At 41.6% G+C, this 15,390-nt stretch overlaps 1 protein-coding gene across 2 annotated transcripts in view; it reads right to left on the bottom strand.

The window, feature by feature from the left end:
• ABCG1 (ATP binding cassette subfamily G member 1) overlaps positions 1–15,390 on the bottom strand; it is an 87,833-nt gene that overhangs the window by 11,074 nt on the left and 61,369 nt on the right. For both annotated transcript variants that reach the window (XM_006126120.4, XM_006126121.5), the window contains exons 5-11: positions 12,365–12,415; positions 4,869–5,014; positions 3,673–3,796; positions 3,089–3,203; positions 2,370–2,518; positions 2,114–2,215; positions 176–344 (exon numbers count right to left, since the gene is read on the bottom strand). In XM_006126120.4, coding sequence (XP_006126182.2) covers positions 176–344; positions 2,114–2,215; positions 2,370–2,518; positions 3,089–3,203; positions 3,673–3,796; positions 4,869–5,014; positions 12,365–12,415 — 856 coding nt within the window. The remainder of the gene's footprint in view (positions 1–175; positions 345–2,113; positions 2,216–2,369; positions 2,519–3,088; positions 3,204–3,672; positions 3,797–4,868; positions 5,015–12,364; positions 12,416–15,390) is intronic.

The raw sequence follows: 15,390 nt of genomic DNA, 5'->3' as shown, positions 1-15,390 counted from the left end.
CTGGAATAGCTTTTTCCAAAATAAGCTTGCAGTGTAGACATACCCTTAGACATTTTAATTAAGAATAAAACCAAAAAGTTTGACATGAAATAAACACACTCAGATACTGTTTGCTTCACTCCAGTTAAAGTAACTTATTTACAAAAAATATAGCAACAACATGGTCAGTACTCACACGTAAGGACAGTTGGCATGAGAGCAGCAAACATAAGGAACAACATGGAAAAGAAGAGGAAGCCAGAATTGCTTAAGACTTTCTTAGCTTCGTTTCCAATTCCTAAATATAACAAGCCTATGAGAAGTCCAATTCCAATGTGAGATGTGATCCGCAAATGAGTCAGGACCTAGAGCAAGGAAAAGTAGTATTTCTGATCAGCATGTTTGGATCTAACAGCTGCCACGCCACACATAAATTCAACTAAAATAGCCTTCAAAAATATTAAATAAATCCTAAAATGAGCTACTTAGAAATGGTAATTTTCTGTCAGTGAATTGGGCTTCAGATAGACAAAGCTACATGAATGGAATTTCTAGATATACGCTTGCCAATCAGACACAAAGATCACTAGAAAACAGAGAAGTTTGCTTTTCGGGCAAAGGCTGAAAAAGAGGATGTATCCAAATACTTTTGACAACCTCAGTGTAGCCACGGGCATACTTCCTCAAGACAGGCAGACTTCTCTGCCTAACAAATAGCTGAATCATAATAGAAAGGGCTTTGAAAGCGAGTCAGGCAAGTTTTTTTTTATCTTATATTGATGAAAAATTCATGGGACATAGACTACCAAGAGTTAATCACTCAGTAATTCAGTATTACCAAAATAAATCTGGCACAAAGTACAGAAACCAGAAGAAAATATAGAATAGTTATGTATTTATGATTAGACAAAAAAGAAATGTCCTTAAGTAAAGCTATTAATTGCCCCATTTGGGCATCCCCCTGGGAAGAGACAAGGAACCTATTATATAATGATATGGCAGTCATTTGAAGATATCTGTGGGAATTAAAAATATTTTTTAAGAGGATAATGCCTAGTTGAGTAATCTGGAGAATCTGAAACTGGATATACCTTTTTGGATGACATCATTCATAGACAATAAGATTAATTAGGCTATGTCTAGACTAAAGGGCTTTTTCCAAAAAGAGTGGCTTTTTTTTAAAAAATTCACCTGCGTCTAGACTGCCGCCGCGTTCTTTGGAAATTAAATCGAAAGAACGCAGTGGTTTTTTCAACAGCAGTAAACCTCATTTTATGAGGAAGAACGCCTTTTTTTGAAAGCGCTCTTTCAAAAAAAGGTGTTATTGACCGCAAACAGGGCTTTTTCGAAAGAGAACATCCAGATTGCTGGGTGCTCTCTTTCGAAAAAGCGAATTGCTTTTTCGAAAAAAAATTGTGGCTGTCTAGATGATCTCTTTCGAAAGATTCTTTTGAAAAAGCTTCTTTCGAAAGAGGCTTGTAGTCTAGATGTACCCTTATAGTGCCTTAACTAAAGATTTTAGTTTACCATAATCAAATAGTGGGAACTTTGACCAATGGAGGCAATGGCCCTGGACTGGCACATGTGGAAATGCAGGCTGCTCTGTTTCAAAGAGTGGTGAAGCTCCTAACACAACATAGTCATTTAGAGACACAAAAGGAACTCTAGCTTAGTGCCCTGAGAAGTGCCCCAAAGTTCCTTACTGCTGTGCAGGTTCCATACACCCTAACATGTATGTAATGCTCACTGACTAATCTCCCTAACTGGCAAGCTATACAGTACTCAAAAAGAACAAATTTATGCCAATCCTCCCTTGAGGACACTATAATTAATAACAGCCTAATTTTCCTTTGCCTTGCAGTTTGTGGAATCATTTACTCTAGTGCAACTTTGTACTCACTTTGCAGCAGTGTAATGACTGCACAAGGTGTAGGGTAGCAAAGCCGCAGATGGGATTTTTCAGATATTTTCACTCTGGTACCATAATTACTGAAACTCAAAATACAACCTTTGTGTATTACAATTCTGTGCCGATCTGCATGCACACATGGTGGATGCTGGAATTCAGCTCAGGACACTGCATCACCAGCACTCAAAAAGTGCCTTTGGCTACAAAAGTACAAAGCAGCCTTACCGAATCCCTCATGATGGTGAGAAAAGTTCTTTTAAACAGGATGCAGAACTGGGTGAGGCAGCTGGCTGAGAAGCTGTGGCAGCCTTCTGTGGATGAAGAATCCTGAGGGGACAGACAACACAACAAACTAACCTCCTTGTACTTTTCACTAACAAGCCCCAGTTCCACACAGCAGAACATACACATCTCTCCTCTACTTAAGATTTAGCTTAATTCTCTCAGCCTCCCTCCCCTTCAGAGCTTTGCATTGATTTACCTCTTCAGAGGGTCTGTGCCACAAGAAGGGGTTCAATTCATTCTCACCACCAGCATCTCTCTTGAAGTCTGTGCCGCACATCCCCTCTCGCGCTGCTCTTACCAGCCGACTGTTCTGGTCCCCGTATTCACCAGATGCAACCTCCATCACTACACAGAGCATTCAGAAAAGACTTACTCATTCTACACATGCATTAGTTACAGGCTTGGCTAGTGGGGCTACTGTCAATGACAGCTTTTGCCACTGATTGGGAGCAGAGGCAGGCCTTAAATGCACAATACTGTATGTAAAAAGCCTGCATCTTTTCCTGCTGCTAATACTTGTTAAATAAAACATTTTAAAGGAAATATAGTGAATGTATGTCTACCTGAGTACCTGTTATATGGAAGGCAGTCCTGTTTCTTGTGGTCCCTTCTGCTGCTTTGAAACACTTTGCTATTACTATAGAATGATGCAGTATTGTTTTTTCAAGGTCTGTGGTGCTTCATTAAAAAATTTAAGTTTATAGGAGTGACACATTCTGTCTTTCATCTCCTACAGTTTGCATCTCAATCCAAAAAATCACTAATAAATTCCACCACTAGATGGCATTCAAATTATTTACAAAAACAGGAGACCCATTCCACACTGACATGGTAAATTATAGGACAAAAGCCATCACTATTTCGGTTTCATTCAGAAGAACTAATCAAAAGCAAAATGATTCAATTTTTCCTTACCAAAATCTGCTGGATTGTGGTAGGTTGGACAGTTTAAACCCAAATCTCTCAAGTATGGGACAAGGTTCAATACTTTCCCACGGTAGATACATTGTCCTTGACTTAAAACATAGAGCTAAAAAATGAGAGAGAAAATGAGAAACCATCAGAACCTTTGTACATGTCTACCTGCTTTCTGCATAACAGCAGCTGTAGTAGTCAATTAGCAGCTACTTGATTTGGAAGAATATAGTAATGGATTGAAAAGACCGGTCAATGCTGAACGTGGAACTACAGTTAATGGAAACTCTGCAGAATGTGAGAGATGTTCAAGATCTGAACTCTGCAAAACAACCCTTTCAGGATTTGTAGTGTACTAGTATAGAAACATCATAATTCACCCTTTATATACAGGCTTCAAAGTAGACTGGAAATGGCATGATTGTGCCATCTTATATCTATATAAATATTTTATTCAAACCTATCACTCCAGTGATCCTGATCTGGGACATAAATGTATGATTTTGTATTATCTCCAGCTTGCACCAATTATAGATACAACATGTTCAAAGAAATATATAAAGAGGAGAATTTCTGAAGGGTACCTGGTCAAACAACTCAAACAGTTTGGCACTTGGTTGATGAATTGTGCAGATGATGGATCTGCCACCCTGGGCTAAAGCCTTCATGAGCGAGACAACTTGAAAACAAGATGCACTGTCCAAGCCACTAAAAATAAAGACAAAAAGGTGTTTATTAGATCTGTGATTCTATATGCAACTGTTAAAAACAATGTATGCACTACGATGTTTCTGTCATAAAGATGCATTTTGTAAAAAGATAGTAATCATCTTGCCCTATACCACACAGCATTTCTGGGTTTGTATTTCTCTCTTCCTCTGGCCTTTTCCTTTACCAGGCATGCATCTTAATTAAAATGGGAATGTCTCAGAGCCACCTTATGCAATTTTCAAATTCTATGTTAGTGGGCTCTGATTAATGATGCTCACAAATCTAACAGTCTAAGGGCCAAATTCTACTCTCAGATACACTCTTGTGGCCTAACTGATTTAGGGCTATCATGGGTGTCAACCTGAGGGCAGATCTTAAAACTAAAAATGCAATTATAAAAAATGTTTACGCTAATTGTCCATCATTACTTAAAGGGAAACTATGCATAATAATCTGAAGATTTTTTTTCTGTCTCTAGGATTTCTCTGAATCTCCCCCTTCTATATTGTTTCCCTAACAACCACTTTTAATAGACCCATGTCACGACAGGTTACCACAGTAACCCAGTGCACTATCTGGTGATCCCATACAAATTATTCCTTGGAGCCCGCATTTCTCTATCGTTTCATGCAGGGGTAATTCAGTTGCTCTCTATGGTATTATGCCAGAGTAATCTGGAGTAACACAGAGGAAAATCAGTATTAAAAAAATCAGTATTAAAAAAATGTAGCTTTTACTGATGTTGACACAAATATTTTAAATAAAATGTACCAGAAGCATTTGCTAACAAAGAAAGGTGAGTACAGCAAACATGACACTACATAACGTGATATAGCATATAATCAAAGGAAAGTCTAGATTGTCTTCTGTTTCAGCTATTCTAAGATGCTAACAAGGACTAGTACATTCTATGATGGTTCTCTAGCACATGCAGGGAGGAGGGGTGGGAAGGAAAGGGGGGGGGGGGGACTCACAAATGCCGGTAGGTCCCATTTAAATCAATGGGGGTTAGATACCTAAATACCCACAGTAATGGGGGTTTCCTTTCTAACATTTGGCCTTGATTTACCTGGTAGGTTCATCAAAAAACATAACTGGAGGGTTGTTCACCAATTCCAAAGCAATGGCAAGACGCTTCCTCTGGCCCCCAGAAAGACTTCCAGTTCTTGTATTGGCACACGTCAGCAAACCCAGGGCTGTTAAGATCTCCTTTACCTGGGGACAAGTTCAACACAACATGGGTCATTTTTATTGTTATCACCTCCCCGCCTTCTCTCAGCATTATCACTATTTTTTCTCTTAAGGATGAAAACAAAGCAGTTGAACCAATGTTATCATTTTTATCTTCTCAATATAATGTCAGAAGAGTTGGATTTTTCTGTCTACTAGGTTGATCAAGTTCCAGAGAACTTCATTTATCATTATGGCCCAAAGTTTGTTCACTTCTCTCACATGACTAGTCCCATTAATTTTAATGGGATTTCTTCCTTGTATAAAGTGGAATTGGACCTCTAATTGTTATATTTCTTTGATTTGCAATCAGGACTTGGGCTTGTCCTCAGAACCCAATGTCAAACAACTTTATGATGTATGAACAGATAATATATATCAGAAATAAACATAACCTCTTTTGTAGATTTTCTACATTTTTATTTACAAGGGAACAGTAGAATGGAATAACAGGACTCAGTAGTTTCTCAAGTGTATTAACTTATTTTCATCTAATATCTATGTCCCTCAAGGCCTGCATTTTTACAAGTGACAACTGATTTTGGGTGCATCCATTTTTCCTGGGGACCAGTCTGGAACACTCCTAGAGCTTAATCTTCACAGGCAGTATAAGAAGGGTATCATACAGGTTCTCGGGACTTTACGTGGGTCACAAACACCTGTAAGACACAATCTGTCCCAGTGTCTTGGGGAACAAGAGAAGAAAAGTACTGGCTGCCATTATTCTTTTCTTTCTGCAACTGTGGGCCTGATCCTGTAACCCTGACTCATGAGTATTTCACTGATTTCAATGGAACCACTAAATAACCAAGGCCTACCCTGGTCAAAATTATAATTTGTGATCCCCAAAGGAGCACAGTTACTAGGCTATGACATTGACACCACAGTGACGTGCAGGAAGAGAAGTTTAACATGGTGGCAAGTATATAAGGGCCTGATTTTGAAAGGTGCTGAGGCCCTGCAACTGCCACTGTGTTGATTCTCACTCACTTCACTGGAAAATGCAAGTGCTCATCTTTCTGGATTAGGTGCTATGAGAATAATGAAACACTTAAAAAGTAATGCAAAATTCTACAGAAAAATAATATTGTTGACGATAAACCATTAGGACCACTGGCACCCAGGATGTAAAAAAAAAAAAAAAAAAAGGGTGGGTGGGGGTGTCTTTATTCTGTTTTCATATAGTATTAGGCTGTGTCTACATTGGCACCCCTTTCCGGAAAAGGGATGCTAATGAGACAAGTCGGAATTGCAAATGCCGCAGGGGATTTAAATATCCCACGCGGCATTTGCACGAACATGACTGCCGCTTTTTTCCGGCTCGGGGTTTTGCCGGAGAAAAGCGCCAGTCTAGACGGGATCTTGCGGAAAATACGCCCTTTTCCAGAAGATCCCTTATTCCTACTTTCAAGGAATAAGGGATCTTCCGGAAAAGGGCTTATTTTCCGCAAGATCCCATCTAGACTGGCGCTTTTCTTCAGCAAAACCCCGAGCCGGAAAAAAGCGGCAGTCATGTTCGTGCAAATGCCACGGGGGATATTTAAATCTCCCGCGGCATTTGCAATTCCGACTGGTCTCATTAGCATCCCTTTTCCGGAAAGGGGTGCCAATGTAGACACAGCCTAAATTCCAGTGTGGAAAGGGTTGAGATCACAGAAGCAAAGTGAGGGGATAGAGGGAAAGGTTACAGCTATCATTTCCCACTTCTTCCAATCACTATTTTAAAGAAGCAACAATATTCACACTAAATCAAACTAACCAAAAACTGAAAACTTGATGATAGAAGCTAATTATTTTATTATAATTAGTATGAAACATTTAAATGGCAGCATGTAAGTATATTACGTATACAATAATAGGATCCCATGCCTCCGCTCATGTGCTACAAATGTACAAGTTACAGACGTCTCCTTAGGGATGGGACTGTATGTAAACTACATTAGGAATCTGAACAAGCACATTGGCTTGTTTGAGATTTGCTCTAAATTTCTCATCTCACATCCCCTGAGGTGTGAGTGTGTTAACAAGATTTTTTGCATGAATACAAGGAGCACAGTTATCACTGCTGAGACATAGGTGCTTTTTAAATAAAACATTTTTAATTTGAAATCTGGGAAGCATCTTGTTTAGCTAATAAAGGAATCCTACTGAGTGAATCAAGGCATCCAGTAAAAACATATATTCCTATGACTCTCTCTCTGTCTCTAAAGAACCCCTCATGTTTTATGCAGATTCTCTGAGACACTCACTCAGAGGATGGATACAAAACTTCAGAAAGGAACATATGCCAGCATCTGTGACAACTTCATGCCCTATTGTGTTTCAAAGGGTTTCACATAGCTTTAGGGGTCCCTATGGCATTCACACTTAGGTCAGAACCAAAGGCAACGGAAATATATTACAATCTCTGAATGCTTCAGGAAGGGTATAACGTGACCACAAAAGGGGCCAGAAAGGATTTTGCTGTCTCATCTATGAGCAGCACAGCCACAGCTAATGCTATAACAAGAGGCAGAGTGAGAGGAAACCTCTGAGGTTCTCGAGCAGAATTTCTCTCAAGTCATTGAGTCAGAATAGACCATGGAACATCCACCAACGGTGGTAGATCCCCAGAGATCTGTGTAAAATCAAGTGAGCCATCCCTGAGAGGCCCAGTGCACCTGACTTTACTCCATGTACCCACGTAGCGTGGTTCAGAGTAATCCAACAAGTGTCCCAATATACCACAGAAAAGGGCATACAGCTCTAAACTGCACTCCCTTTCCTGTCTAATCCCTGTGGGGCTGGAAGGAAGAGGATATAGAATCATAGAATATTAGGACTGGAAGGGACCTCGAGGGGTCATTAAGTCCAGTCCCCTGCCCTCATGGCAGGACCAAACACTCTCTAGACCATCCCTGGTAGACATTTATTTAACCTACTCTTAAATATCTCCAGAGATGGGGATTCCACAACCTCCCTGGGCAATTTATTCCAGTGTTTGACTACCCTGACAGTTAGGAACTTTTTCCTAATGTCCAACCTAAACCTCCTTTGCTGCAGTTTAAGCTCATTGCTTCTTGTTCTATCCTCAGAGGCCAATATGAACAAGTTTTCTCCCTCCTCCTTATGACACCCTTTTAGATACCTGAAAACTGCTATCATGTCCCCCCTCAATCTTCTCTTTTCTAAACTAAACAAACCCAATTCCTTCAGCCTTCCCTCATAGGTCATGTTCTCTAGACCTTTAATCATTCTCGTTGCTCTTCTCTGGACCCTCTCCAATTTTTCCACGTCTTTCTTGAAATGCGGTGCCCAGAACTGGACACAATACTCCAATTGAGGCCTAACCAGCGCAGAGTAGAGCGGAAGAATGACTTCTCGTGTCTTGCTCACAATACACCTGTTAATACATCCCAGAATCATGTTTGCTTTCTTTGCCACAGCATCACACTGCTGACTCATTTAACTTGTGGTCCACTATAACCTCTAGATCCCTTTCTGCCATACTCCCTCCCAGACTGTCGCTTCCCATTCTGTATGTGTGAAACTGATTGTTCCTTCCTAAGTAGAGTACTTCGCATTTGTCTTTATTAAACTTCATCCTATTTATCTCAGACCATTTCTCCAATTTGTCCAGGTCATTTTGAATTATGACCCTATCCTCCATATTAGTTACAATCCCTCCCAGCTTCGTATCATCTGCAAACTTAATAAGCGTACTTTCTATACCAATATCTAAATCGTTGATGAAGATATTGAACAGAGCCGGTCCCAAAACAGACCCCTGCGGAACCCCACTTGTTATGCTTTTCCAGCAGGATAGTGAACCATTAATAAATACTCTCTGAGTACGGTTATCCAGCCAGTTATGCACCCACCTTATAATAGCCCCATCTAAGTTGTATTTCCCTAGTTTATTGATAAGAATATCATGCGAGACCGTATCAAACGCCTTACTAAAGTCTAGGTATACCACATCCACCGCTTCTCCCTTATCCACAAGACTCGTTATCCTATTAATGAAAGCTATCAGATTGGTTTGACATGATTTGTTCTTTACAAATCCATGCTGGCTGTTCCCTATCACCTTGCCACTTTCCAAGTGTTTACAGATGATTTCCTTAATTACTTGCTCCATATATCTTCTCATATATGTCCCTCTGCTGCTATACCACAAGCCACCATCTCCATCCTCACTCATTAACCCTTACCCCTTCTCCCTGTGAGGAAATCTGTACCACCAAGCAAACTTAGTGGGTCCCAGTAAGGAGGATTGTGCTCCACAGGTGGCTAATCCTCCCTCCCCTTTGCCATTTCCATGCAGATTAGGTGAGATGTTTAAATGGAAAATCCCCTCTGTGCATGAATCTGGGGACTGCTGAGGACCATCTTGCGCTTACACCAGGTTAATGGAAATTAAAATCTGGCCCTTCCTCTGTTAAATAAAAAGTGACTGTACCCCCGAAAAATCTTGGATGCCCCACATCTTGAACTCACACAAAGAAAATGCAACAAAAATGTCAGAGCATCCACACTAGAACCGGTGACATTTTCCATTTACACATACTTCAGAGATGGCAGATGAAGTGGCTAGTTAACTCAGAACTTTTATTATTATTATTTTAATCTAGTCTAGCTATTAAAACACCTAATTTTGAAAACTTTACTCAGCTTTTCTGAATCCTGACTCAGACAGATCTCCCCATTGGCTATAACAAGAAAGGATGTAGTAAAAAGCGCGACAGGACTCGAGGATTGACTCCAAGCTGTTCACATACTCTAGGACCTGATTCTCAGGCACACTAAAGCTACTTCACATTGCTCTAGCATAGTAAAAGGGCCTTAAAGAGCCCTTTCTGTGGCCAAAATGACACAAAACAGCCTCAGTATCAAGACCTTTAGCTTTCTATGAAAGAGCAGATTGTTGATACCTCTTCTCCACTGGTATTTTTTTCAATGGATTTTATACAATATGCTAACTCTATCCAGCTGCGTAAAACATGCACCACTCACCGTGCAAGAGCTGGACTACATTGGCTAAAGATGCCTGCGGCCTGCCTTAGCAAGCTACTGTTTAATGTAAAAGATAATGAGCCAGAGCCTCACTTGGTGTATGGTCAACATAACTCCATGAAAGCGAGTGATTTACATCACCTGTGGATCTGGTCCCATAACTGTACAGCCAACGGTGTTTGTTCATTCATTTAACAAATGTAAGGTTTTAGTTATTTACGTTTAGGTAGAGCAATCTGTTTGGGACAAAGCTGCCCTGTATTTAAGTAATAATGGTAGTGTTAGGGCTGGGTCATGGGTGGCTATGGGCCCAGAATGAGCAGCTCCTATTGGGTCAAAGGTCAGAGGTCAAAGCAGCACTAGGACAGGTCAAAACCACACAATCAGAGTCCATTACAAAATTGGGAGCATGAACTGGGGTTTAAGTCAGGCCAGGATCTTTCACAGGGTCTGCAGTGGTCTTATACCAGAGACAATTAATCAAGGCTAAGCTCAGGAGCAGAGCCTAGGTTGAGAGCAGGGAATCAAGATGAATTGCGGCAGGAGGAAGGACGGGGAAGGGGATCTAAGGCAAAAGCACACCAGAGGTCTGCATTGTTTAGACAACTCCCAGAAGTGGCTTCCTCGTTTATATGGGGAGTGTCATCCAGTCAAGGAGAACTGTCACTCATGCCTCTTGGAGGAGAATTTCCAGAAGGGCTTAGCCTTGCAGTTCTGCTTCACAGCAACCCTACCTGGGCCCCTGGTGGTTATGAGGAAGCAGAAGCTGATGGAGATCCTCATTCTACACCTGTGGGTTCTTAGCAGTAGCAATAATAAAAGGGTCCAGTTCTTCCAGTTCCCACTGACTTCAGTGAGTGTTTTTGTTCAGGAAACCCTATAAGTTTTATTCCATAAAGTGACACATACAAGACTGAAATAATACTTTAAACTTCTATTGCTTCTCTCACACAAAGACTCCAGAGCATTTTGCAAGGACTGGGAAGTATTACTGTTTTACACCTTACAGCTGGGATAACTGAGTCACAGACTTGCTCAAAGTAATACAGGAAATCAGTACCAGAGCCAGGAATAGAACCCAGTTCTCTTGACATGAAGTCACCAGCTTAATTACAGGAATGTGTTGTTATGCAAGTCCCATTAGCCCCAAAATTGCCCATAATCACACTAACACTTCCTATATTAAGACACACAGAAAAGTCTCTTACTTGTTATTTTCATTTTGTGCTAGACAAAAACATAGTTTTAAACATACAAAAATAACCCCACCTAACAAAAAAACCCTTACTTTAGCAATAAACAAAACAAAAACTTGACTTAATATTTTGCCTCATAAATCTCAGCAACCTGAACTATCTCTGCTATCACCAGTGCTGTGATTTAATTTTAGCTTGAGTTGTCATCCTTCCCTCCCCAATCAATCTGTATTAAAACATCTATGCAGCAATGAATAGGTCTTTTATCACATACATGGGAGTGCTTCTGTAATCCCACCCACACAGTGGATAAGCACTTGAGCAGCCAGTCTGCTTAGGAACACAGGCCCACCTTTTCCAGGGCTCTGGCTTGCCAGATTAAAAAAGGTGCATTTTCCATTTCTGTTACTTCAAATGAATTAGTTTAACACACATGAGAAGTCCCATAAAGATGCAGGCTAACATGTCAGAAGCCATATCAACTGGATTATAATCTTAGTCTCCTCACTGGGTCACATAGCAGCAAGCTAATGTATTCACTACACCTTTCATGGTGTGTTTTAATTGTGTAAAATCAACTGAATTAACATGATTGAAAAATACACTCTGCCCGACTCAAGCTCTTATGTGTGTGCAGTACCTGACTTATTCTTGCAACTGTCTGCCAGAGTTGTAAGAGTTATTGACAATGTTTGGGCACACACACACACACACACACACACACACACACACACACACACACACACACACACACACACACACACACACACACACAGCAACAGAACTAGTCATGCACTGGGACTTAGTATGGGCATGTGCAAGAGAGGAATGCAGGTCCAAAAATCAGAGCCACAAAGCGCACATTAAAAAGCTCCACAGAAACTGAAATACGTTTGAATAAATCATGTTTACCTAATCAACCTTCACAACTACCATGCTGAGCACTAGATATGTAGAGATTTTATTATCCCTCCCACACAATAACAGCTGTCAACTTTGTTATTGTAATTTACCCTGTTCTTGCACATGACTTGCAATTCGATTTTAGATACATGCTCAAGCAAGATGCATTTCACTCAGACATCATCATGAAGCAGCACTTGTACCCAAAGGAATACCTTAGTTCAAAGAGCAATATACATACCATCTCCTTTCTGCCTTCATCCTTTTCTTGAAGTTTCAGATGAGCAGACACCTATTACATAAACACACAATACGATGCAAGTTAAACTGAAAATGATCAGCAACATGACATTTTGGGAACAGCCACTATAAGACTCAGGGCAGGTCTGCATTTAAAATACTGCACCACAATGCAGTTGTGCTGTTGCAGAAGAAGAGCTTCTCTAGTTGGAGTAATTAATCCACCTCCATGAGAGGAAGTAGTTATGGCAATAGGAGAAGCTCTCCTGCTGTCTTAGCATTGTCTACACCAGGCGCTAGGTCAGTATAACTACATTGCTCAGTTATACTGATTTAAGTCTCTAGCATTGACCTGGCCTAAAACACACAAAGACACTACCAAAGACAGTTACCTCTTTTGTAACTGATGTTCTTTGAGATGTGTGGCTTGTGTCCTTTCCATATTAGGAGTGTGTGCTCGCCACATGCACCAATACCAGAAGTTTTTCCCTCAGGAATATTCATAGGGGAGTGACTCTGGCAAGCCCTGGATTGGTGCTTTCATGGCACGGTATAAGGACTGTCACGTTCACCCACCACCCTCAGTTATTTCTTACCAGAAAACTCCAACAGTGCGGTAAGAAGACAGGTCGTGGAATGGACACGAGCAACACATCTTGAGGAACATCAGCTACAAAACAGGTAACTGTCTTTTCTTCATCGAGTGCTCGCTCGTGTCCATTCCACAATAGGCGACTCCAAACAGTACCCATGGAGGCGGGTAGGAGTTCTTGGCCACACAGCTCTGCTGAACCCAGCGTTACCTCTGGCCTGCTGAGCGATGACGTAGTCAGATGTAAACGTGCAGACCGAGGAGCATGGTGTGGCTCTACAGATCTCCTGAACTGGGATGTGTGTCAGGAAGTGTCAAGGATGAGAGGGTTTGCCAGGGGACATCAGTGACCTTTAGAACCCCTTCATGTAATGGCAGCGCAACTAAGGCAGAGGCGCTGAGCATGTCAAAGAGGGTATCCACTGGCTCCTTGAGATCCTATGCCGGTAGCTGTAGGCTAGAAGCAACCCTCTTGAGGAGCTCCTGGGAGGGGTGTCCTTTCCCCTAGAGCTTGCACCTGCTTAGAGGGCTGGACACCATGGCTGAAGGTCTTTTAGACACCTCTGAAACCAATTGGGCAGCCTGGGATGGTTGGTTAAACCCAGCTTGGGTTCCACAGGTTGGAGGTCACTGTCCCTGCAGCCATGCTAGGGGGGTGCGGTGCTGCAGGCTGGGATGGCACCATGGGACTCTGTGCCTGGCCCAGCAGCAGGGACTCATGCTCTGTCCTAGCTTGCAAAGTCATGTGTGCACTGGCCGGCAACCAGGAATGGGAGGGCCCGTGACTTCCTTTGGCATAGCTGTAAGTCCTGTGGGCCCATTAGGTTCTCTCTGAACATGAGGCACCTCTGTCATGGGACCACAAAGCTGGTTGGGAAAAGGCGTGTCAGTAACAGGAACGCAGCGATCTAGATCTCACATCATCCACTCGCGCCAGGACCTTGAATAGGCCTAGAGCTTGAGCAAGACCCTTGGTCTGATGAATGCTGAGACTGCAAGAACTGCCATGAAAGGGACCTGTGCCAACGAGAAGATGACCAATTATCTCATTCTCTGGAAAAGCCCCAGGAGTGGTGCCAAGGTCTTGGAGATACCAATGGCTTGCCTCTGTGCCCTTGCTGGAGGCTGCATGCCTGAGCAGGCCTGCACCACTGTACTGATGACCAGGGCAGAGTTTTGGGAGGGTGGAGGGGCAGAAGCCGTGAGTGCTGGGACATGGCTTGCTTTTCTTTCCGTTCCCCAGGCTATCAGGGAGTGATGAGAAAGTACTTGCATTCCATGCATGCCTCTCACACCATGGAGGTGCCACTCCAGGGGTCGCCAGAGCCATGACCCTGTGAGTATTGTTGAGGGAAAAACTTCTGGCATCAGTGCATGTGGCAGGCACACACACCTAATGTGAAATGGACATGAGCAGTCTCTCAAAGAACTGAACAATTTATTCTAACATGAGGCAGAATTTAGAAAACAGACGCTTAGTAAGTGCAGTGTTAGTTATGAAGTTCTAATCATGAGTAAAGTGTAGGCATATACATGCTGTCTAAGGGACCACTCGATACCAACAAAACTCAGTGATCACTAGAGATGTTCAATCATATCAGAGAGAAAGGATAGTCTAGCTGACAATAAAACGGAGTGGGATTTAGGAAGTTCAATTTCTAGCTTAGCCACACACTTCCTGTGTGACACTAGATAAGTCAGACATGTTTTGTTATGTCTTTAAGGTGCTGCTAGACTATTCATTGTTTTTTAAGTTTCTCTCTGCTTTGGTTCCCCATCTGTAAAGTCATGATACCAATTCTCCTTTATCTCTTGGAAATGTTATAGATAAATTCATTAGTGATTGTAAGGTGCTCAGATAGAGGCCATCAGCTGTCCTAAGAGGTAACAATTAAACTGTTAAATAATTAATTTTTTGACAATACCTTGAGAGGTTAATTTAGACAAAGTCTATGATCTTGGTCCAACTTACCAAAGAGGCTCTTAATGCAGCTGTAATTTAGCCAGATACTTGGAAAAAAATATTACCCTATTGGTCTTTGATTTCTATGTACTGCTCAAATAAAATGAAACAGGAATGCTCTCTCACAGAGTAGACCTCTTCCAGAAATCTGTTATAAAAATTACAACTCTGAAAAGTAAACAGATAAAGCATAGGCAAGTCTAGGTGATCATCATGGTTCCTTGTGGTCTTAAAGGATTGATTAAAGCCACTTTTCCTTTACCAAATGATAACATCCATGAATTTGATCTGAGGAAGTGGGTCTGGCCCATGAAAGCTCATCACCTTATAAACCATCTTGTTAGTCTTTAAAGTGCTGCATAGTCCTGTCTTTTGTTTCAGCAAGACCAGACTAACACGGCTACATCTCTATTACTATCCATGAATTAGTGACTCTCTACATTGAGGGTTGGGCAGGTATGACAAAACTATT

Source organism: Pelodiscus sinensis, chromosome 1, assembly GCF_052426305.1.
Source record: "Pelodiscus sinensis isolate ZL-2025 chromosome 1, ASM5242630v1, whole genome shotgun sequence".
In the NCBI taxonomy this organism is placed as follows: domain Eukaryota; kingdom Metazoa; phylum Chordata; order Testudines; family Trionychidae; genus Pelodiscus; species Pelodiscus sinensis.
This window is presented reverse-complemented; position numbering and strand designations above follow the sequence as displayed.